The sequence below is a fragment of the Folsomia candida genome, unplaced genomic scaffold (assembly GCF_002217175.1).
Source record: "Folsomia candida strain VU population unplaced genomic scaffold, ASM221717v1 Fcan01_Sc008, whole genome shotgun sequence".
Taxonomy (NCBI): domain Eukaryota; kingdom Metazoa; phylum Arthropoda; class Collembola; order Entomobryomorpha; family Isotomidae; genus Folsomia; species Folsomia candida.
Window position 1 is genome coordinate 5,818,272 of NW_019091200.1, and position 22,720 is coordinate 5,840,991.

The window sequence follows — 22,720 nt, forward strand, 5'->3', positions numbered from 1 at the left end:
TAATGCACTTATATTTTCCATGAGTGTCCAAAAATATATTATGACTTAAATTCAATAGTCATCTTCTTCTGTTCTACCACAGTGGCTGCTCTTCAAAGTTGAAAAGTGGACCGAGGGTGGGCCTCAGAAATTACAGATACGATTCTGTAATTACGACTTGTTTTGCAACCAAATGACAGAAGGTCTTTTTGCAGTGGCGTTAAAATATGCAATACTCACTAAATTGCTGCAAAAACATGCATATTACATCAGTTATAAATTCGGTACATCACCAACCAGCAGAAGATATACAAAAAATAAGACTTGCCTGCATTGTGAAAATCTACGAGCAAAAAACAACTTGGTTTTGTTTATATAACATGTACATACATATTGGCTTTGTGATTAACAAAGTTCCAGCGTTCTACAGATTCAGCGTACACATATTCCATCCCATCCAGTATGTAAAGGCTGCAAAATGTAAACACTTTATACATGCTTGCCTGCACATTATAACAAATTATGTATCATCTGAAGAGCATGGTTATCTCTTTTGCACGTAAATGTATAGCAACATCATATCTCGACCTTGGTTCATGGAGTCCAAATATTATAAAAATGACTGACGCCAGTGACACTCAAGTCCGAGCCACACTCCGCATCACATCAAAAACTTCACAATTCTAGAATTCCACATAAACTGATAGTCGTTGTAAGGCAATTGTTATTTGAGTCTGTTGATATGTCATTTTACGATTTTTTACATTAAACCAATAAAGGGCTGTATTACATTAAAACAATCGTGTCGCAAAAATCTGGGTTAAAATGTTTTTAATTCTGCTCGTCGTCTTCATCGTGCTCCTGATTATTTTTGCCATAGTGCAAAATCACAATCATAAAGTGTTCTTTGAATCTCAAGGGATTCCATACCTCGGCCATGGCATGCTCCGTCTCATCATCAATACACTCAGAGGGGTCACTGTCCACGAAGATGTTCGAAATCAGTACGCAAAATTTAAAGCTGACAAACACAAAATGGCCGGTGGGAGGGATTTCGGAACCCTGGCCCTCATGATACTCGATCCTGAACTGCTAAAATCCATCCTAGTGAAAGATTTTGACCACTTTACCGACCGCCAAACCTTCCCGATGGCAGAAGAAGATTTCCTCCTGAGTAAAATGGTGTTCACTCAACGGGGCGAAAAGTGGAAGTCGTTGAGATCAAAGTTAAGCCCGACCCTTACGACGGGCAAGATTAAGCGATTGTTTCCTCTGTTTGACGAAAGTGGTAAAAAAATGGCAAAGTTTGTCGAACAGGAAATATCCAGAAATGGTGAAGAGATGGATTTGACCTTGATTTACTCAAAGTTCACGATGGAAGTTATCGCCACGGCGGTTTGTGGGATGGACTCACAAGCATTTGCCTCCAAGGAGCCGTCCCTTTTTGAAAAAATGGGAGCAAGGTTGCAGTTTTCGTTCGGAATTTTTAAAATTTTCCAGCTAATATTGATCTTAATGGCGCCAAAGTTAGCGAATCTGTGTCGACTGTCGTTATTGGAGAGAGAGGTAATTTTAAGAACAAGATGCTACGACGTTTTATTTGGGTGCGTCAAATTTCATGTAATTTTAGGTTCAAGACTTTTTTGCTTTGGCGATAAAGAGTTCTATTCATGACCGGCAAGCAAAGAACGAGAAGAGGAACGACTTCATCCAGTTGATGTTGGAGGCGAGGGAGGGGAAGTTGAAGACGGAGGAAAATGAATTGTCCTCCTTTGAAAAGGACGCAATCATCAAAGAGGACAAGTCATCGGAGGAGTCAAAACTTTCGGCTAACGAATTAATGAATGATGACGTTATCGCTGCCAACGCCGTGCTTTTTATCCTCGGTGGATACGATACGACGCAGTCGGTTTTGCTCTTTTGTGCTTATGCTCTCGCTTTAAATCCAGACGTCCAGGACAAATTAAGAGCGGAAGTTGACACCGTGCTTGAAGAAAATGACAACCAATTTTCATACGATTCTCTCAACAGGATGACGTACCTCGAGATGGTTATTAATGGTATGATTAACACATGCATTAACTATATAAAGGCATTCAAAAAATTATATTTTTTAGAAACGCTAAGGTTTTATCCACCAATGATGACGGATCGGGGGTGTACAAAAGAATATAAAGTTCCGGGAACTGAATTTGTCCTAAAGAAAGGTCAAGGCATCATAATTCCAGTTTATGGGCTACATCACGACGCAGAGTATTTCCCGGAACCTGACAAATTTGATCCGGAACGATTTTCTCCAGAAAATAAATCCAAAATTAATCAGTATGCATATGTCCCATTTGGCGTTGGACCCAGAAATTGCATCGGTAGGAGTTATGACATTTTGTAATAAGCTTTGGCACCCTTGTAAATAATGTCTCAATTTCAGGAATGAGGTTTGCTCTGGCCGAGGTGAAAGTCGCAATTTCTCACTTGGTTCACAACTTTCGTATTGAGCCATCAAAGAAAATAAAGATTCCTGTGAAATTCACGGCGACAAACGTGCTTAAACCAGTGGGGGGAATGTTCCTTGCTCTTCGCAAAATCCAACATTAAGCTGCACATCCATAATACAGTATGACATGAAAAATGGTATTATCTAGTTCCGAGGATCTACATGCTCTTATGCTAACCATAATGAGGATCTTTCACATAATTCCTACTTGCATATTTTGTACCAGTATCACCACAAATTTGTAATTCAGAAAAGCCTGGTAGTGTTTTCCTTGTTTTAAAAAAATCTAAATTCCAACAATTTTTGTTGAGTCATGAATTCATGAAAATTTACTTTGTGTGAGTAATTTCTTTCAAAACTTGAATCAGTCCTATTTAATTGTCCATTATGATTTTGCGACATTGGAATTTGTACATTATTTCAATAATTGGAAAAACGGTAATATAGTACTCGCTTAATTATTATATGATGATAATCAAACATATTGCAAATAATTGTCTGATATAAATACGATTAATAAATTACGTTCTACTCAGTCGAATAATTAGTTATAATAATATTAATATAAACGATTTGGATACTTTACCTTTTCCGACTTACAAAACATGAATAAAAATGCGGTAACACACATTACTAATTTCAAACCGTTGGAAACGACAAGATTTGTTGTGCGTTTTTTTAAAATTAACTATGAATACCAATCTGGCCTTTTAACTACATAAGTTAAATTATCAGCCCGAATTGATTCGACTGATGGCCCGTAATAACCTACCACGTAATGCGATCCATCGATGGGTGTGGTGTACTGAGTTGCGATGAGAATTCTAAGCCAAACGTAACATAAAATTAAACGAACGGTACTCATAAACCGAAAAACGTTGAAATTTAAAACCTTACATATCGATGAGATGGCCGATAAAGAAGAAACCTAACGTACAACATTTTAACGCCCCCATCCCAACGTGACCCAAGTAGAAACGGTCTGCGCCGAGAAAACCGAAAAATACAGACAAAAGAAGAGCAACGTCGTATTTGTAGCCGTTCCTATTAATAATAAATAAAATAAAAATAAAAACAAGAATTAATTCACTTCTGAAATTACGATATGTGTAATTATTTAAGTAACTCACGTCCATTTACAAGGAAAATTTTTTAAGAAATAGCGACTATTCGACTCGGCACATCGTAATCCTTCTGCTGCTTCACAAGTTACTGTAATTGGGAAAATTTATAATTGTTAATTGTTTGCCATTTTAATTCAAATGCAAGTCTATGCCCTAAAGAGTACCTTTGGCAATATTATCTCTCGTGCAGTCCTTCAACTGTTGCGTGGCTGGATCAATTGTCTCATTACATCGAAATTGACCCATTCTTAATTTGCTGCAATCTACTTCGATTAAGTTTGTCTGGAATTTTAGGTAACATTTGCATTATTACAAACATTTTAATGCAAAATGAATATTTGTATTGAACATTTATTGCATTTATACACTTCTAACAAGACTAATAAAATATTTTAGTCGTTGTGCAGTAATTACTGATTAGTTAATTTAACAAGGCTATTATTATTAATAATTTATTAAGCAAATATTACATATTTTAAACTTCAAACTTACAAAATCTCTCTCTTCGGACGAAGAATCCTGTCCTAAATTCGGTGGGAGGAAGATAAGTAGGGCCATAGTCCCCCATACTAATGACTGTATATACATTTTTTGAATTCGAGTAGAAAATTGAAAAAAATCAACACATTTTCTTCAAGAATTTGTAATAACCGTAAAGATTATTTTATCAGAATACCAAATCCTTGTTTTTTTGTACTATTGCGATTTTAGTATTGCTGCTGTTATTTATGTACATGTACGAGGTAAGAAGAGACCGCTGCTAAAGTTTTATTTAGTGAACCTGCAGTCTCATGAAAAAGTGAGATTTTAAAATAAATTCATCATTTACTGTGTTCAGAATCGATATTCTTTAAATTTTGATCATAAATCTTTTTCATATGTGTCATACTGTTAACATGAAACGGTATGATGATTAATTTAGGAAATAAAATTGTCAATTACGTTAAAATGAGAGGAAATGATGAGTAGAATGCATTTATTAAAAACAAATACGCTTTGGTCATTGGTAGAAATAGTTAAAATCATGACCATAAATGAACATAGAATTTAGAAAAAAACATTCAAAAACCAGTGTTAATTAATACGGACATGGGGTTAATTACATTCGACAGGTATGTTGGTGGGGAGTAAATGGAAGTTAGTCGCATGTCAATATCTAACCTGATTTTCGAATTATTATTTTTTTATTTTAAATTTTGCAAAATATTTATATGACCTGTATTAACCCTGAAGATGATAGTTATTTTCTTAAAGCTGGTGAAGCAAAATAAAACTAAAATTAATTAAAAAGTCCTCCAGCAAAACAGTTTCGCAACATTTTTTAACAATAATGAATTTAATTTCCAATGTACATAAATCGGAATACATCGTAATTAACAAATGTTGTAATCATACTAGCTCCATGTTACACAATATCCAAATGGCATTTGTCTGTTCTTGATCTGATTATAGATGCGATAAAAGGACTTATCATAGTTTTATCATAAATTAACTAATCTCATTTCGTCAGATTGTCTCACTTTTCCGTACCAAACTGCCTCATTTCTGCCACGTATGTTCCCCGGCAGTAATTCCTGTTGCGTAAAGAAAAGTTTTATAAGTACAAATAAAAGTTGAAACATATTTTTGTCTAGTGATAACTTCAAAATACGCCTTGTTGATAAGCTTCGTGCTTATCTTACCTTGGAAGAATGGAGGGGTTATCAACTTCCGCCTTTCTCTCCTTATCCATCATCTACCTCATGGTACATTGTACTTGAAGTTTGCAGATCTTGTTTAAACTATTACTAAATGATAAAGAACCAACTTACTTAGGATTATTTTTAATAATATAAAAAATTTTGCTGAACAATAAACCCTTTATCGACAATAAAATATTTATCATATTGATCTACAGGTCAACTATGTCCGCTCCGAACTCTCTGTAGAGGAATGTAAAGGACTCGGTTTCGTCAAGAACAACCTGCTTTGCTCATCCTGCGCCTTATTGCCTCAATATGATTTGGATATCCTCAAGTAATTTATGCACAGACTCTCTAGTTGATAATCTCTTGTTAGCATCGCTTATTCGCTTATCATTTCTCTCTTCAGGAAACACTGCGAATCTTGTTGCGTCCAAGAAACTTCAGACTCCACGAAGGACGAAGGGAGTGCAAAAACTGTCAAGCGCTATCCAAAAGCGCGTCTTGAAGTGTGTGGATGAAAATTGGCAAGCTTCCCACAGGTCCAAGGTAACGTATATATTGCTGGTGGTTTGGCCTACAATGTTCGTCGTCGAGATTTTACATAAAAAAAATATTTCCAGCTTTCGTGAAAAGCGACCGACCGGGGAAGTTTCCAAATCTCGAGGTGAAATACATGGGAGGACAAATGCCCCAAATTAAACTCCTCGAGGGCGACGATTCCGTCGCCGAAACGTTATCCATCACCAAAGTAGGAATTATCAGCTTTATAATGAGTGAAATTAATCATTAATAAAATTAAATCCTGATTACTTTTCCTAGTGGGACACTGACACGATTGTTGAGTTTCTACAAACATATCTCGAACCTCCAGCCCGAGATCCGAACGATATCACGGATGATGATGACGATGACGATGAAAATAACATTACAAAGAATGAACTTTAACTAAATTCATTCAGACTTATATTGACAATTATAGTTTAGTTATATTAACAAATTTATTTTGCACGAGACAAAATTTTCCTATAACATGGGGCCACTTTATCATCCGCTGAAGAAGCAGAATTCCAAGCCAGCTTTTATGAAGGCGTCACCCTAAAATAGTTCCAATCTATCGGGTGGTGTTGGATTTTTTTATAACAATAAGTTGGAAATTTGGAGATCTGACATATTTAGTAGTGGTGCATGGGAGTGACCCTTCTGTTTAGCGGAAGAGTTTGTTTAGTGTGACTTGTATTCTGTTTAATAAATGTAATATTTTGAAATGCAAAATTCTTGTAAACTATTCCATTTATTACCATTCCGAGTTTTATTTAAAGATCAGCTAAAAATCTAACAAAAAAGTACATGTGTGTAAAAATTAAGTGGTTTTAACGGCCTCTTCGAACTGGTGTCCTCGGGACACCTCGAGTTGCAGTTGGGCGTGATCTTCCACGCATATTCGTGTCCACCTTGGGAAGAACATTTTTCAGCGCCTACCAAACAGAAAGAATGAAACAATAAATTAGATGAAATCATTTGATCACTAGTTAGTAATGTAATGATTTGTACCCACCGGCGTTGTCGCAGGAGTACCACGAACTGCTCCTCGTCTACCGCGTCGGGCTCCTATGGCTGGGGTTTTACTCGTGGGGACGACAATGACCGGTTCGATCTCCTGAACAGAGTCGCTGGATTCTTCTCCCTCAATCACGACGTCGTCATCATCTGGAACATCTTCGACGTCGTGTTGATCCATAGGGACTTCAACGCCCCCTGTAACTCCAACAATAGTGGGGAATTCGCCACTCGTATCAAATTCCTCGCCACCTAAATTATTTGTGTATGATATTAGTATTACTTTCAATGACATCAGGTTATAAATAACTGATTAATTTCTCACCTTCGTAATCTACTTCTGTCGTTCCGTCGTCACCAGTCCCTAAAAATGCGTCTTCTCCTTCAACTACCTCTTCCACATCGTCCTCATCATCTTCTGCATCCTCAGCATGCAAATTATCTTCTTCACCATGATCGACCTCGGCTTGCTCCTCCTCGCCTTTTTGGTCAGTAACAACGTCACCGTCCTCGGCGGGAAGCTTGGCGTTCTCATCGCTTTCTTTTTTCACTCCCGCAGCTGCATCATCAACTTCCATGATCTTGTCAGACTCAATTCCATCTTCCGTCTTGGTAGTTTCTCCATTAGCTACGACTCCTTCTGCTAAAATGAATGCCAGCATGATTTTTTAAGAATTAAGTCAACATTTTTTTTTTCATGGTTCCACTTTAGGTACCTTTCTCTTTCTGAAGCGCCTCCTGCTTGGCTTTCTCTTCGGCCTTTCGCTTTTCTCTCTCTATTTTCCGTTCCTCATCCTTCTTAGCCTTTTCTTCTGCTTCCTTCTTTTCTCTCTCTCGGTGCTCGCGGTGTCGATTCTAAAATTAGTATAATCAATTGTATATAGTCTCTGCAAATTATAAAATTGTTACTCTAATATTTTTTTATTGTGCTCACCACTCTCTTCAAGAAGGAAACGTATTGGTTGAAATGCTCCCTCGAACTGCAGTGAGAATCCACACTTTTATCTTCCGGGATATAAACGCGACAAACTCGACATCGGTTCCCGTTCACGGCCACGACTGCATCGGCGCCTACCATCAGTTCGTTGCTGTACTCTTTAGGCAATGGTATCTCGCCTGCAAGGAGTTAATTAATTAATTGACGAGATTCCCCACCAATATTAAGTCCAATATAAAGAAATATATGTGTACCGTCCGGCAACACAATCTCTCCCCGATCGTTTTTCAAGATCTCCTTCATCTCCTCGGTAAGGGGTTCTTTTCCGTCCCGAGATTGGATTGTAATCGCATTCGTCACCCTTTCCTCCATATTTAGTTCAATGTGGATTGAGAATAGTTCATCTTGGAAGTGAGACTCGGCCGCTTCGAGGGAGGGAGTCGACCCCTGCTCAGCTTTGAGCTCTTGAATCTTTTTAAAGTGGGCAGGGCTGACGAGATGGGTCACCCAGTCTTTCCTGTGCATAAAGTGTGCCTTACAAAATTGGCAGGTTGGGTGAAGAAATTCTTTCAAAACCTGAAACAAAAAAACATATGACGACTTTAGACACACAATATCAAATTTGTGTAAAGTAAAAACGTGCGGATATCGCATTTACTCAGACACTTCATCAAAAGTTTATTTCATTTGATATTTCAAAGGTGTCCTAAGAAGGCATCATTGCACAAAAAGTAGTAGAAAAAATTATCAAAATGTAGTTAGAAAATCTTACCCTATGTCCCAAACTGACTTTATGTTGCCCCCAATTCTGGGAATAATTACAGTCGCACATTTTGCAATAATTTCCAGAATGCTTCTCCACCCTTCCACCACCGGCACCTTTGCCCGCTCCGGCGCGACGTTGGCGATCCATTTCGATACCAATTTCGTCTTCGGCACACTACACATTAAATAAGCTCTAGTTAGTTATCAGCTTACGTAGTCTATTGAGTTGAGTAACAATTATATTCCTCTCACTTTGCTCTCATTCATCAAAAGTTCGACCCTCTTCATGAATCGTTCCTCTAACATTTTCATTAAAAGTTGGTGTGCCCTTCCACTCAGGTGGGATTCGAACGACTGGAAAAATATTTTTATGATTAATTATTACCCACTTTATCAATATTGGCAAGTACATCTGTATCAATTTAATTTAATTATAAAGGCTCAGCTCGCTTCTGTTAATTTCAAAATAATATGTATAAACATATTATTCAAATGTTGTAGTAGTTTATAGAAATTGTCCGAAAACAACTCTAAAAATCATGGCAGTATAAAGTATCAAATTGTGCAAAACTTGTAAATATGTTTTATTCTATACCTGTCCGTCATGCATCACTTTCTGGCAAACTTTACAGACCAGGACGCATCCCGGGATGGAATCGTATTCTGTTTCCGTTTTCTTTTCCTTTTCTTCAGTCTTATCTTTGACGACCTTCTTTTCGACAATTTTTTTCACCTTGACCTTGGTGATGACGCCATCCTCACCTACGACGTCTTCCTCTTCCTCTATTTCCACCTTTACTATGATCTCGGCTTCTTCTTCTTTGTTGCTCTCTTTTTTAACAGGTCGGTGGGATGATCCAACGTTGGCTGGCTTTTTTCCAATGTCGACACGTTTCACTTGGCCAGGTTTCTTGTTGTTATTGTTATTTCCCATCGAGATACGGGGACGTTTATTGGATCCTGCTTCATCAGGATGGGGATCACGCAGGACAAGATTCCTAATTGCATTATGTTACTAATTAGTTAATTATCAATTATTTATACGTATAAATTATACAGCAACTAGAAGTATGTAAAATTTTTGACCCTCGACCTGAACCGAGGTCATATGCATGTAGAGGGTCATAGAGGAACAATGAATAGGAAATGATAAATAGTTGTTGATGTTGATAGTGAGAAAGGTAAATGACTAATAAATTGCCAAGTATTCGCAAAATCAAAGAGTATAATAATAATGAAACTGAAGATTGGTTTTCATCACGCAAGGATTGTAAAAATATACAGATTAATGAGTTGAAGAGCTTCAGAAGAAAAATAATTTAATGTTTAGGAAATACATACACAGATATCATGCACATTATTTCATGAAGAACGCTTTCACTCCTCCTCAAAATAACCAAGATGATCACCGTGAAGAAACTATTATAAATTGGTTTGGTATTTCTTATCAAATTGCATATCATCATCGCTACCTTTTTCTCTGTGGATCATTATTTCGTGAAGATGCGGAATCACTTCGGTTATTCCGGTCATCGGATCTCCTTCCAACTCCACCGTTACGATTAAAGTCACGTCGAAGTCGACCCCCATCGTTAGAAGAAGCCGTGATCAAGTTTCGAGAGTGATCGAAGCGCTGTTGAGTTTGTGCCCCGTAAATGGAAGAGCCTCCTCCGCCAATACCAGCGCCAAAGGGGTTGGATAACTGTTGCTGCTGTTGGAGGAGCTGGTGCTGCTGGAAGGAAAGTTAGACTTTGGAGGGAGGACATTGAGAACAATTCAATTTTTCCACCCACGACATAATTTTGGATTTTTCAAGTTTAGTTTAAGAAGCGGAATAATGTCGGATAAGAAGTTTGTCTATCGCCACGGATAGTACACGACTATCTAAATGTATAGGGAATTAACTTAATTATCGGAATTAATTTTTTAAAAGCTTTGAAGAATTAGTTTTATGAACGCAGTCGGGTCTGAAATTTCGACATCAGAAGATTCTTCGGAATCCCATAACGCAAAACGTAATGTCATCACATAGCGCAAAACGCAACCATACATAGATTGGAATTTCGGCTCAATGCAGTGGAGGTCAAATTGGTCAAATCTCAGCAGCGCACATAAACTCATCTTGGTCTTGATTCGAGAACAACTACATTGTTGAAGATCAACAGGACGATTTGTTCTACCGAAATGAAGCGATGATGGGAAGAATACAATTTCTTCTCGGATAATAACGCAGCGTTACGTATGAATCTTGTCATAATTTTGTTATTAATTCTTTAAAACTGTAAGAGCGGATTGCTTCGACGCGATAAATAAATAATAAGCAACACTGAAAGAATTTTTTGACTCTACCTGACCAAACGCCATTGGAAGATTTCCCAACATAACGGGACCTGTGCCTAGGACGCCAAGTCCGCCAAATGGATTAGCTCCTGCAGTATTCAAGCCCATGAGACCCTGCGTGTGACCAATAAACAATATAATTAATAGCTACTGTACAGACATAAAAGTAACAAAATTAGTTATTAACTAAATTTGTACGCCACACATGGAGGATTTATCCCATTTTTGCAGACAATCCAATAAGAACGTGGCATTTTATTTGTTCTCGGCCTTTAAGAAAGTACTCAAGGGATCAAGTCCTTTGAATACCATCCAGATAAAGGCCTCTGAATTAATTCATTATAAATATTTATTAAGAACGCACTTACCCCGGCAGGTTGCAGTAAAACAACTCCATCATTACTGTTCCTCAAAATTCCAGTGGGTTGCTGTTGCTGTTGAAAGAGTTGTGGAATTTGTTGCTTTTGTTGAAAACCTGATCCCATCGTGTCGAAAATCGAACCACCACCACCACTACTTCCGCCATAATCTCTGCCACCATCCATGTAATCAATGCTACCTCGCGTCGACCATGACGGTCCTCGTCCCCCAGCACGGTCCCCTCCACGGTCTTGTTCGCCTTCAAAATTAAATTCAGAATTAAAAATCGTTGTCCAAACTCAAAATTAATGTTTCACTCACCCCGAAATCTTTGAGGACTTGGTGTCCGATATCGCCATCCTCCTCCATTGCCGCCTGCATCACCACCCCCATCATCCCCCCCATCGTCAAATCTCGATTGTAACTTCGCCCTCGCCCCGTCCCTTGGAACACGGTCAAACTGTGACGACAAGGAAGGTCCACGACCACCAGAAGATCCACGTGAAACGCCAAAATCGACTTCGTCCTCACCGCCGTGATGATAACCACCCCCACCGCCTCGTGCATGATAATCTCCCATCAACCCGGCTCCTCCACCTACTGAATTTCCACCAGGACGACGACTGAAGGAGGCGTCAAAAGGTCGACGGGACATTATTTGTTACAGTTTTACTATTTAAAAACACTTGAAATTTAATTTGATAAAAATATTGTCCAGTAGTGGAAGTAGAAAGAAAGGAAGAGAGGAAATGCTTATGAAGAATGTCATTCACACCGGGCGATTGTGGGAAGAGGGCGACTCTGCTGGGATAAAATATGAATAAACTGGGCTCACGTTGCCCTGTTTCGTGTTTCTTTGTCGTCTCATCTCATATCGTCCTTGAATAAAGGCCGTCTCATGTTTTGGCATGCAAGATGATAAGAACTTATCATTGAGTCCATGTTTATCAAACTGGATTTATACCCAGGACTCACTCTGCTCGCACAAGTAATTTGTTTATATTATGTCCTTGTATTTTTCGTACACACAAATCTCATGTCTCAGACTGCCTCGTGATTCATTTCATAATTTTAATTTTCAGAAATAAGTCTAACTTACGAGGATGAAGTTTTAATTATTTTTATGCGATAATAGCTGATTCATAAATAATTCTAAGTAATAATAGATAAGACTAAGAAGTAATTTAGTCTGTTGTTGTAAGTTGGTGATATCAGCCTTGAGTACAGTCTGGTCACGAAGGTCAACTTCTGTCGCTGTAAAGGGGTACTGGTGATGAATGATGATGCATTGCCCACGTATACCCTTTTCTCTTTTGATTGACATTGACATTGCACTTGAGTACTTGACGGAGGATGAGAATTGAAAGCCTTGTCTCCAGATTTATTTATGTAGCTGCCAAGTTCTCACCTCTAACTCTCTTCTCCAAGTTATTACTTATTTTGGGCAATATAAATATGTGCATTCTCAAAAACAACAAGATTACGACCTCCAGGATGAACCCTTTTCTCTCGAAAGTCCCTGACTTACCTTGAACCACGCCGTCATGAATCTCCTACGTGATTCGCGACGATAACATGTTGTTCCCTAAGGAAGAAAGACTACAAACTTTTTCGTATAAAAGGGCTCCCGAATTTCAGAAAATGCATCAGTCTCTTCTCATCCCTTCTCTCGAATTATCCGAATCCACACAAAAACCAATACAATCATGAGAACCGTAAGGCTCCCATTTCTGAAATCTACAAAAATAATTTGTCACAAAGCCAAATTTTCAAAAATTTTTTTTAAACAATTCTAGTTCATCCTCGCCGCTCTCTTCGCAGTCGCATCTGCTGGAAGCCTCCGTTTGGCTTATCCCACCCTTATCCGGATTGATTCCTCTTCCGACTTATCCGAATTCCGGCCGGTCCACGTCTTCGCCCCCGTCGTCCATCACGTCCCACTCACCAGGAACTTCATCCCCATCACCCGTTACAACCAAGAAATCGTGGGAGCCGTGTCCGACTCGACCAGGTACTTATTATTTATCGACGGTGTAATTGATTTCTGGTAGATTCATGAAGTTTAAAATATGGTTATGATTTGTATTAAGCTACGCCACCGGAAACGGTATCGAACTCTCTGAATCTACCCGCGTCGTCCCAGGCCGTGGATCCTTTTACGAGGGTGAAAATGGTGAGATGATCAAGTCTGACTCTTCCTTGGCAAAGTCTGGAAGCTACAGCTACACCGGAGCCGATGGAGTTCCAGTCAAAATGTCATGGACTGCTGATGGTAATTGTCTTTTGATTTTTTTGGGTATGATTGCTTAGTTTGGGATAAGTTTTAATTTGTTATGATAATTTGCAGAGAACGGATACCACGCAGTTGGCACCCATCTCCCAACTCCACCCCCACTCCCAATCGTCTAAGTGATGTCTTTGGAAAATATGCAATAATGATATGTGATACGGCAACTTTTCTACTTGTTAGAATTTTTACTCTTGTGCTGGACACAATAATGAGAAATAAATAAATCCCAATTTGTTACAATTATCGCAAAACTATGCAATCTCCATGTTTGAATGCATCATACATTTTTCATGTGTACCACCGCATTATGAACTGTCGAGCTCCAAATAATTAATTAGTCTGGTAATTTGTTTTATTATGGCAGAACTATAAATCTAAAAGTTTCCATAAATAAATACATTGGTTTTTGCAAGGAAGAAATACAAAAAATATTATACGACGATTTGTCCTCAACCGGCCAAGCCATAGCCGCCGCCACCAGTGCCAGCACCATATTGAGTGCTTGGCGAGGGGGCTCCATACCCCCCTCCACCACCTCCGCTGCCCCCACCGCCGCTGCCTCCTCCCCCTGAGTAACCTCCTGACCCTCCACCTCCACCACCACCGCTACCGCCTGCATTTCACAACAAAAATATTAGTTACTTGCTTGGGTAAAATATTTCACATTCTGATTTTTACCATAGCTTCCCCCACCACCGCTGGAACCACCTCCTCCACCCCCACTGCTTCCTCCGTAACCACCTAAGTATTTCATACAATTAGTAGATATTTGCAAAAAAAGTTTAGCAGAGAAAACTTACTTGAAGGTGGGGCGCCATATGACCCTCCGCCACCTCCTCCACCACCGCCGCCCCTTGAACCACCCCCACCCCCTCCGCTGTATCCACCACCACCACCGGAGCCACCACCCCCCTTGGAACCTCCACCACCTCCTCCTCCACTGTATCCACCACCACCAGATCCACCACCTCCCTTCGAACCACCCCCACCACCTCCGCTGTAACCACCTCCACCACCCCCACTACTTCCTCCACCCCCTGAGTAACCTCCTGATCCTCCACCACCACTTCCACCACCGCCTACAAAAATTGTTCCCATTTTAAATAATTAGTTACTTACAAATTAATTAATTAAATAAATTAATTAATAATTAGAATTAATTTTAAAAATCTAATTACCATAGCCTCCCCCACCGCCGCTGGATCCTCCACCCCCTGAGTAACCACCACCACCACCACCACCTACACAAAAAATAATATTTTTCAAAATCTAGACACCTCATGTAGCTACATAATATTCGGTCTAACAGACCTCCTCCTCCGCCCCCATACCCACCAGAGGAACCACCCCCACCACCCCCAGAGTAACCTCCGGACGAACCACCACCACCCCCTCCGCCACGGTTTCCGCGACGAAATCTTCCTCCACATGAGACCATCTCAAACATGACCACGCAACCCAACAGGGTCACCAACAACTGCGAAAGAACGGCTTTAAAAATGGGTCCATCAAAAAATAATTTACAAAAAAATATGTTACCAGTTTCCCCATTTCCCTATACGATTCTTGGTATCAAACTCCTATTATATGTAAAAGCATAAAATGTTTCCAGAAACTTTGGCTAATATTGGTTTCCTAAAATTAACTGTGTAGCTGTTTCCCGTCTACAACTAAATGACTACTGTACAGATAAAACTTTTCGCATGGTGATTTTATAGGTGAAAAAGCATGTGACCCTGTCCTGATCTGGACAAATAATGGGGACAATGTGCTAAAAAGGTAGGAAAATACCACAAGTGAATCATTAGAAGGCTTCGTTGCTGTCTTTTTTTTTAGATTATCCCAACTCACACGCTTTCAAAAACAATGAAACAAAAGTCATCTTTGTTTTCATTGTTGTCCATTTTCTTTAGTGAAATAGGTTCATGAGATGAGAATTCGTTCAGTCGTGGTTTGATGACTAGTTGAACGATTTTTTGTTCTAGATTAGAGGTTATGTTGTTGGATTGGTTGCGCAATTATTTATTTGCATGTATTTAACTAATTGCCTGAATTGATAATCACCGGTTGAGACGAGACCTTAGCCCAATTAATTTTCAAATCTTTCGTATCATTAGATCATTTATTTATTTTTATGGAATTATACCACCGTTTTTTTGTACAGTCAAGAGCAAAACTTTACGACATATGGAAGAGACTTTTGGGACATGTTATTCAAATGGGGAATTAAAGGCCGTAAAGTTTTGCACCGCGTACCTTTCCGAATAATTTTTTTAACGCTGTGATATAATTTTTATTGAATAAAGCGTGCAAAAGTAGGGGGTGACGTGGTAAATTATTTTTGTCGCCGAATTTTTTTCAAGGAACTACAAGGAATTGAAAGAATTAATTTTGGAAGAGACTTTTGGGACAACACATTGTGCTTATGGCTGTCCCAAAAGTCTCTTCCAAAATTAATTCTTTCAATTCCTTGTAGTTCCTTGAACAAAATTCCGCGACAAAAATAATTTACCACGTCACCCCCTACTTTTGCACGCTTTATTCAATAAAAATTATATCACAGCGTTAAAAAAATTATTCGGAAAGGTACGCGGTGCAAAACTTTACGGCCTTTAATTCCCCATTTGAATAACATGTCCCAAAAGTCTCTTCCATATGTCGTAAAGTTTTGCTCTTGACTGTACATACTTAACTTGAAACAAATGTCAGACTTTAATGCCAAATTTAATGCCAAATTTGTTATTATTTAATTTATTATTCGGCATTATAAAATATATTTAGTGGACAGTGTTTTCCAAAAATATTTGTATTTTGAAATTTTGAAAATTTATAAAATAAATTTTTACAAATTTGCAACATCTCGGAAACGTTTTAATTATGATTAATACGTAATTCATCATGCGACTTGGCTTTCCCCTCTAATCTATTATGCATCCATTAATTAGATTATAATGTTGTCCATCCAAACCAAATTGGAAATTTATTGAGTGATTGATCATTGTTTTTTTTTCTCGCAAAATTCTTTCTGAATTTAACTATGATGCATTAATTGAACTCGAGTATGTAATTCAATATTCAATACATCATTGATAACAAGTGAGAAAAGTTTAGTATTTTTATTTGCATTGACATCACTGATACATTATGCAGATCAACTTGAAAAGTGAAAAATGTAGACTTTTTACCAGTAATTAAATTAACAAACTATGCATACTAAATATGTAATATTGGTATACGTAATATTGCATAAGATTACATAACAATTAAACACTTCATCAAGTGAACATGCACCTGTTTACTGTACAAAAATATGTGACATTGTAATCTAATCAAATAATTACAAACATGAGTAACTGGATAAGTACGAGTCATGATAAGCATGAGTAACTGGACATGTTGTCAAATTAAAACTTGACATAAATATTTGCTTATTCCACTTTCTGCTTATATAAAGGGGACCTAAAAATCTCTCATTGACTCATTAAACTGGAGTGGACAAGACTTTAAATACATAAAAAATGCAGTACAAACTTTCGCTAATTTTCATCCTGGGCATAATTTGCTCCCTTTCGAGTGGTCACATCCGCTTGTGGGAGCCACCAGGTCGATCCACACTGTGGCGTGATCCTCGTTTCGCCGAGTTTAACCCGCCCATGAACACGGGAGACGATGGCGTTTACTGCGGACGCATCTTGCAGCCCCCAGTTCCCGTCAATTGTGGCGTTTGTGGCGACCCCTTCGCGGATCCGGTTCCACGGCCAAATGAACATGGAGGGACTTATGGAAATGGCATCATTGCGGGCAGATTTAGAGCAGGCCAGGTCCGTTAAAAACAGGATTTAAATTAGTTGCATTTTACTCAATTTTCTTCATGAAAATCAGGAAATCCAAATGATTGCCGAAGTCACCATTCCGCACAATGGATCATTTCACTTCCAACTTTGCGATGAACTGCCCGAGTCGAACGATTGTTTCGTGGGAAAGCCATATCTCCCAATTACGACTGCGGAGGGGACATTTTTCGAGTTTCCGGTCGTGGACAGCAGACCGTTTTGGGTCAACGGGACCATGAGGCTTCCTCCAGGAGTGTCTTGTAGAAATTGTGTGCTAAGAGTCAACTACAGATCGGGAATGATGGGTAATGAGTCATTCTTATAACAATAAATTGCGTAAAATTTAACCAATTTAATAATTCTTTCTTAAATAGGTGAATGTGACGATGGTACGAACGATTACGGATGCGGACTTCAGCAGAATTTTAGGATGTGTGCAGATCTTTCAATTTCTCTGTAAATATGTCATCTTGCAGAAAAGCGCAATGTTGCATAAAATCAGATTTAAATATGAAACAATTTATTCCCTAAATATCACAGCACTTGAATAAATACATATATTACAGCTTTCATTATCGATATGCTTAATTAACCCGATGACGATCTGACATAACTAGTCTCTGTGATGTCAAGATCCTCTTTGTGCATCGTCTCGTCACCCCAGCCCCAAACTGGCGTCTCTTTGTGGTCGTCATCCTCTTCAATCTCTTCACCCTTCTCGTTCTTGAGGGGAATTTTTTTAGGGGCGGAGTGAAAGTGGTTATCCTCTAACTTGGGATAACCCGTTCTATTCATTCTCTTTAAGGCGAGCTCCATTGGGACGGTTTTCAGGTCATAGGCTTGTCCAGTCCAGGCAAAGAATTCGATGATAAGTCGTCCCCAATTGATTCCTTTAAAAATGATTCATAAAATCACTTTAGCATTATAAATCATGATAAAAATTCAAAGTGTCGACCTACCAAAACCGGGAAGACCAGCCTCATGACTTTTGTAATCCTACGGAAAGAAATCGGTGTAAATTAAAAAATTTCTCTCAACAATTTTAGCTTATACCAATTCTCACTCTGCAATTTTCTCTCAACAATTTGAGCTCTATACCTATCTCACCCAACAATTCTCACTCAATTCTGACAATGTTTTATGGTTATTGTATTTTATAGTAATTTTATAGAATATGATCTGCATATGTATAATTAATAAGTACATATGTACATTAATTTTTGTTGTACATATTAATTATAGGTACATATGCAGATCATATTCTACAAAACTACTGCAAAATGCAGTAATCATAAAACATGGTCAGAATTGAGTGAGAATTGTTGGGTGAGAATTGGTAAAAAGCAAGGTCCTGAAATTCACTTATCCTTAGTGGATGTCGTGTACTACTAACTTTTTGTAAGTCCCGGATCTTGATGCCCTTTGGATAGTTTATGGTGTCCCATGAATAAACAACAACCCTGAAGTGGTTTGATGCCATGACCAAATTTGCGGCCGCCACACCCACCCAAATGTGCCCAAAAATCACTTTTACTCCAGCTTTCACTCACTCAAATCCACGCCAAAAATTTAATTTTGCTCGGATTTTGAAATTTCTTTCACCATTATACTCCCAGATAGTTGCTTTCTTATATCCAACATCAAACTCAACTTTTTTGATGATTATTACGCATGCATAATTTGCGTTGTTGATTACTACAACTATGCTCATTCAGAATTTTAAATTTTAAAAATACGAAGGGTTTCAAAAAGTTGAGTTTGATATGGGATATAAGAAATAAACTATCTGGGAGTATAATGGTGTACGGATTTTCAAAATCCGAGTAAAATTGGATTTTTGGCGTGGTTTTGAGTGAGTGAAAGCTGGAGTGAAAGCGTTTTTTGGGCACCTTTGAGTGGGTGTGGCGAGCGCAAATGTGGCCATGGCATCAAACCACTTTAGGGTTATTGTTCATTCATGGAACACTATAGCATATCCAAAGGGCATCGAGGATAGTACACAGCCTCCCTTGAATTTCAGAGGATTAAAGGTATAAAGTGAAAATTGTTTAAAAATTGTTTAGTGAGAATTGTTTCTTAAGGTCTAAGGTCAATTACCCAAGGAAAAGTATGGTGATAGTTATGCTAGGTCAAATTGGAGGGTTATCAGAATGATAAGGTCATTAAACTGGCTAAATTTGAATTATTTCATTGCTAGAGTGTTTATTTTACCCATCCTTCGCCAATTATGAAGTAGGAGAGGATTGGGACGTCGACAGGGTTGATATATCTACGTAAGTAAATTTGTGGTTATCAAAAAATTGGCATTAGTTAAATAATAAACCCTTGAAAACGAATATAACAAAGTAGCGTCAGAACTATCGGCATTTCCGTTAAAATGACAGCATATATGACAACTATATATTTATTGACCTTTGACCTTGTCCTCAAGGTCATGAGGTCAAAAATATTGTCGGCATTGAATTCGCGGTAAAATTTCCTTTAAAATGACACCCCATATGAAAATTAAGTATTTTTGACCTTTAGCCTTGTCTACACGGTCAGGAGTACGTCGGAGGTCAAAAATATTTACGGCGTTGAATTCGGGATGAAATTTCCTTTAAAATGACACCCCATATGACAATTAAGGTTAAGTTTAATTGTGGACCACACCCCCTCGCGCTGAGGGGGAATGGTCCGATTTACCCTATTATCGAACTCGTCCGAGAACTAAAAATTAGAGGCACAATGTCGAAAACGGCGATTAATTATACTGAGCCGTTCTGGAGATATCCTGCTAAGAGATGGACGGATGGACAAAACGATCACATGAAGTACCTGACGCTACTTAGGATTAATAAATTACCAAACTTACTTATCCCATGGTCGAAATCCATACCGATGGGCGATCGAATTAACGCAGAAAATCAAGTGCATCGGAATCAATAATTGTGCATAGTTCAACGCGAATAATTGAAACCACGTCAGTTCCGGAAAGAAATACGTGAATGTCCAAATTGGCACCACGAACCCCGAAATCGCGAAAAGTGGCCAATAAAATCTTATAAAACAGACACAAATTTTCATGTAGATTTTATCTTTCCTCCAAAACATGCCAGAAATCTTGTAAAGAATTCTGAACTTTATAAAACACATAAATCTAAACTCACTTGGACTGAATCCAGATGACCCAATCGTCATTGAGGTCATGGAGTGGTATATTCTTCTCCATTTCTTTGCAGAGGGGGTGCTCCTTTCGGAGAAGCCAGCCCATGTGGGAGAAAAATAGACCGCGTCTCGTAGAATATGGGTCCGCATACGTGTCCGCATATTTGTGATGAAGCCGATGATCTCGACACCATTGGAAGATGGACAACTGTCCTGCCGCTGTTTGGCAATAAGCAAGGAAGATTTGTAGCGGAAGTCGAGCCTTGAACGTGTGATGTGACCACAGGCGATGAGCACCAATTGTGATGCCAAAATCCCCAATGTAACCGTGGAGGAGGACTGAAAATTAGAAATTTTCAAAATTTTACAATTTATTATCGAAAATTCACAAATTGTTGACAACTTATTTTTCTGGACAGTTTTAAGCGAACTTTCTATTTCCTGATTTATGCACATAATTTCAATTAAATCTTACCGAGCCAAATCGCAGCTCTGGGTATTGCCCCCACGGCGAGTAAGTAGAACCCAGCGATGCCAAAGGTATGCGACATGCCTAAATGGAACCATGTTGATACTCTCTTATCGAGGAAGAAAGGTCGGTCCATGTTGCACGAGTAGTATGGGGCTGGAGTCGTATCGCTCTCTTTCTTAGCCGCGTCAGACCCCATCGTATATGCAAATTTTATAGAAATATTCACAAAATTAGTCTAGAAATTTTAACAGATAATGAAATCAGTTCGATGCATGAACTTGAAATGTGTCCCTAATTTTGTAACTTCAACCGTTTTATGACAACAAGTCTCGATTTTCCATGTAATGGGTCATTTCTTTGCAAAATAACGAGCTGCGTTTGCATATTATTTATTTCTGCGTAAGGAACAGTGGAAATGCAGACCGGTTTAGAGTAGTAAAAAGTACGGAGGGTTCGTAGTAAACAAAGTTTCCAAGAATTTAGTTTGTAGTAAAGGTTAGGATTACTTATTAGGTTTGCATGCGTGAATGTCAGCGTCATCATTGTTGATCTGCAACCTGCAATGGTTTCAGTCCTTCTGGTTGGCACATGTACATAGAAATCATATGTAGTAAGAAATTTGTGCAAGCATAATGCTAGTGTAAATATCAAGTTTACCGTTTACCTGGTAAAGTTTTTATCATACAAATGTGTCGTTTCGTGTTAAACATGTTTCTGAACAAAATTTCCATCTTTTTTATACGATTTTTGTTTATTTTAATGTTTATTCTCGTATATTATAAGCAAAGTTAAGATGTTGTTCTGCAGTTTCAATAACTAATCCTAAGTATTACATAAACTTGAAGATAGCAGCAATTTTATTGGATTTAAAAAACAATTTTATGTAACTTTGCTTATTTTATTTACTATAAGCTAGACTATGCTACGCTTATGCATGTTAGATGCAGTTTACATACGTAGTAATATGCATGCAAACCTCATCTTCAGATGGTGATGATGACTGCCTGATGCCACCGTGAAATCCGAAGAGGAATTCCTCCGGGTTTCCCTTGGAAGTGCTTTCACCTCACAAAAATCAATACTTTCTCTCCCAGAACAGCAGGAGATGACACGGAGAAAGTCACTCTGCTTTCACTCTCCACCTCGTCCATGTAAAACATGGTTTTGATCGTGATTGCAAACCCATTGAGATTTACGAAAAAATAAATTAAAAATTCGACAATAATTTATAAATATATTTCTTAACACAAAATGGCTTCTTCCCGAAACAGTGGTACGTGTGTCTCCATATTAAAATTTCATACAAATTGTCATGAAAATTTCACCGGAATTAATTGCTACTAGATATGGACGCGGAATACATTTGGATGGAGATGGAAAACGTCCCTTTTGACGCGGATGATAAAAAGTTGCTTAATCCGTACATCAATTATGACGAATTCCTTCCAGAAGATGACGAGGTAAACGTTAAGATTTTACGATTTTATAAGAATAAATGTGAAATAAACCTATAAATTAATATCTCTAGTCTCGCCGTCTGCAGAGGCAAGGGGACATTATCGGCGCACTGGTGAGATCAAATTAACTTGCAATTTTTAATCTGTGCTAAAAAATATAATACAAATTTAGGTAATTATGGTCCCAATAATCGTATGGTGCATTTACCAACACGTCTCCTAAAAGAATGATAACCATCCAGCCACAGTGAAATTAATGGTAAATATTTTTCATAAAAAA

At 38.3% G+C, this 22,720-nt stretch overlaps 8 protein-coding genes across 10 annotated transcripts; 4 read left to right on the plus strand and 4 right to left on the minus strand.

The window, feature by feature from the left end:
- The first annotated feature begins 510 nt into the window (after positions 1–510).
- LOC110853660 (cytochrome P450 9e2) lies at positions 511–3,130 on the plus strand. Its single transcript, XM_022101967.2, has 4 exons — positions 511–1,545; positions 1,610–2,039; positions 2,097–2,345; positions 2,408–3,130. Exons 1-4 carry the CDS (start codon positions 805–807, stop codon positions 2,572–2,574), a joined length of 1,587 nt encoding a protein of 528 aa, XP_021957659.1. The 5' UTR covers positions 511–804; the 3' UTR covers positions 2,575–3,130.
- On the minus strand, positions 2,816–4,320 carry LOC110853663 (TM2 domain-containing protein CG10795). Its single transcript, XM_022101972.2, has 5 exons — positions 4,090–4,320; positions 3,762–3,879; positions 3,604–3,685; positions 3,371–3,517; positions 2,816–3,297 (listed from the first exon to the last, which is right to left on the minus strand). Exons 1-5 carry the CDS (start codon positions 4,183–4,185, stop codon positions 3,162–3,164), a joined length of 579 nt encoding a protein of 192 aa, XP_021957664.1. The 5' UTR covers positions 4,186–4,320; the 3' UTR covers positions 2,816–3,161.
- An 810-nt stretch (positions 4,321–5,130) lies between these two features.
- LOC110852932 (selenoprotein F-like) lies at positions 5,131–6,554 on the plus strand. The gene is given in 5 exon segments (XM_022101111.2): positions 5,131–5,342; positions 5,495–5,613; positions 5,689–5,828; positions 5,903–6,030; positions 6,102–6,554. Coding segments are annotated over 5 exon segments (567 nt in total). The 5' UTR covers positions 5,131–5,288; the 3' UTR covers positions 6,228–6,554.
- Positions 6,555–12,007, minus strand: LOC110852931. 3 transcript variants are annotated; one of them, XM_022101110.2, is made up of 13 exons: positions 11,563–12,007; positions 11,250–11,500; positions 10,891–10,995; positions 10,014–10,273; positions 9,137–9,539; positions 8,794–8,895; positions 8,549–8,716; positions 8,031–8,352; positions 7,774–7,955; positions 7,556–7,694; positions 7,165–7,479; positions 6,838–7,091; positions 6,555–6,757 (listed from the first exon to the last, which is right to left on the minus strand). In XM_022101110.2, the coding sequence occupies exons 1-13, from the start codon at positions 11,894–11,896 to the stop codon at positions 6,653–6,655; spliced, it is 2,940 nt and encodes a 979-aa protein (XP_021956802.1). In that variant the 5' UTR covers positions 11,897–12,007; the 3' UTR covers positions 6,555–6,652. The 3 variants fall into 3 exon arrangements, with proteins under 3 accessions (XP_021956802.1, XP_021956799.1, XP_021956801.1); XM_022101107.2 differs by having other exon boundaries at positions 7,165–7,482; positions 11,563–12,006; XM_022101109.2 differs by having other exon boundaries at positions 7,165–7,482; positions 10,014–10,270; positions 11,563–12,005.
- Positions 12,008–12,813: 806 nt separating this feature from the next.
- Positions 12,814–13,771, plus strand: LOC110853384 (endocuticle structural glycoprotein SgAbd-2). Its single transcript, XM_022101644.2, has 4 exons — positions 12,814–12,956; positions 13,038–13,252; positions 13,332–13,513; positions 13,589–13,771. The coding sequence occupies exons 1-4, from the start codon at positions 12,948–12,950 to the stop codon at positions 13,648–13,650; spliced, it is 468 nt and encodes a 155-aa protein (XP_021957336.1). The 5' UTR covers positions 12,814–12,947; the 3' UTR covers positions 13,651–13,771.
- A 90-nt stretch (positions 13,772–13,861) lies between these two features.
- Positions 13,862–14,417, minus strand: LOC110853385. Its single transcript, XM_022101645.2, has 3 exons — positions 14,332–14,417; positions 14,210–14,272; positions 13,862–14,144 (listed from the first exon to the last, which is right to left on the minus strand). The coding sequence occupies exons 1-3, from the start codon at positions 14,347–14,349 to the stop codon at positions 13,887–13,889; spliced, it is 339 nt and encodes a 112-aa protein (XP_021957337.1). The 5' UTR covers positions 14,350–14,417; the 3' UTR covers positions 13,862–13,886.
- A 2,578-nt stretch (positions 14,418–16,995) lies between these two features.
- Positions 16,996–17,936, plus strand: LOC110852973. The gene is made up of 3 exons (XM_022101163.2): positions 16,996–17,352; positions 17,414–17,669; positions 17,739–17,936. The coding sequence occupies exons 1-3, from the start codon at positions 17,050–17,052 to the stop codon at positions 17,822–17,824; spliced, it is 645 nt and encodes a 214-aa protein (XP_021956855.1). The 5' UTR covers positions 16,996–17,049; the 3' UTR covers positions 17,825–17,936.
- On the minus strand, positions 17,863–21,273 carry LOC110852972 (acyl-CoA Delta(11) desaturase). The gene is made up of 7 exons (XM_022101162.2): positions 20,987–21,273; positions 20,514–20,850; positions 20,219–20,404; positions 19,576–19,633; positions 19,462–19,488; positions 18,324–18,360; positions 17,863–18,254 (listed from the first exon to the last, which is right to left on the minus strand). The coding sequence occupies exons 1-7, from the start codon at positions 21,177–21,179 to the stop codon at positions 17,953–17,955; spliced, it is 1,140 nt and encodes a 379-aa protein (XP_021956854.1). The 5' UTR covers positions 21,180–21,273; the 3' UTR covers positions 17,863–17,952.
- Between the last annotated feature and the right edge of the window lie 1,447 nt (positions 21,274–22,720).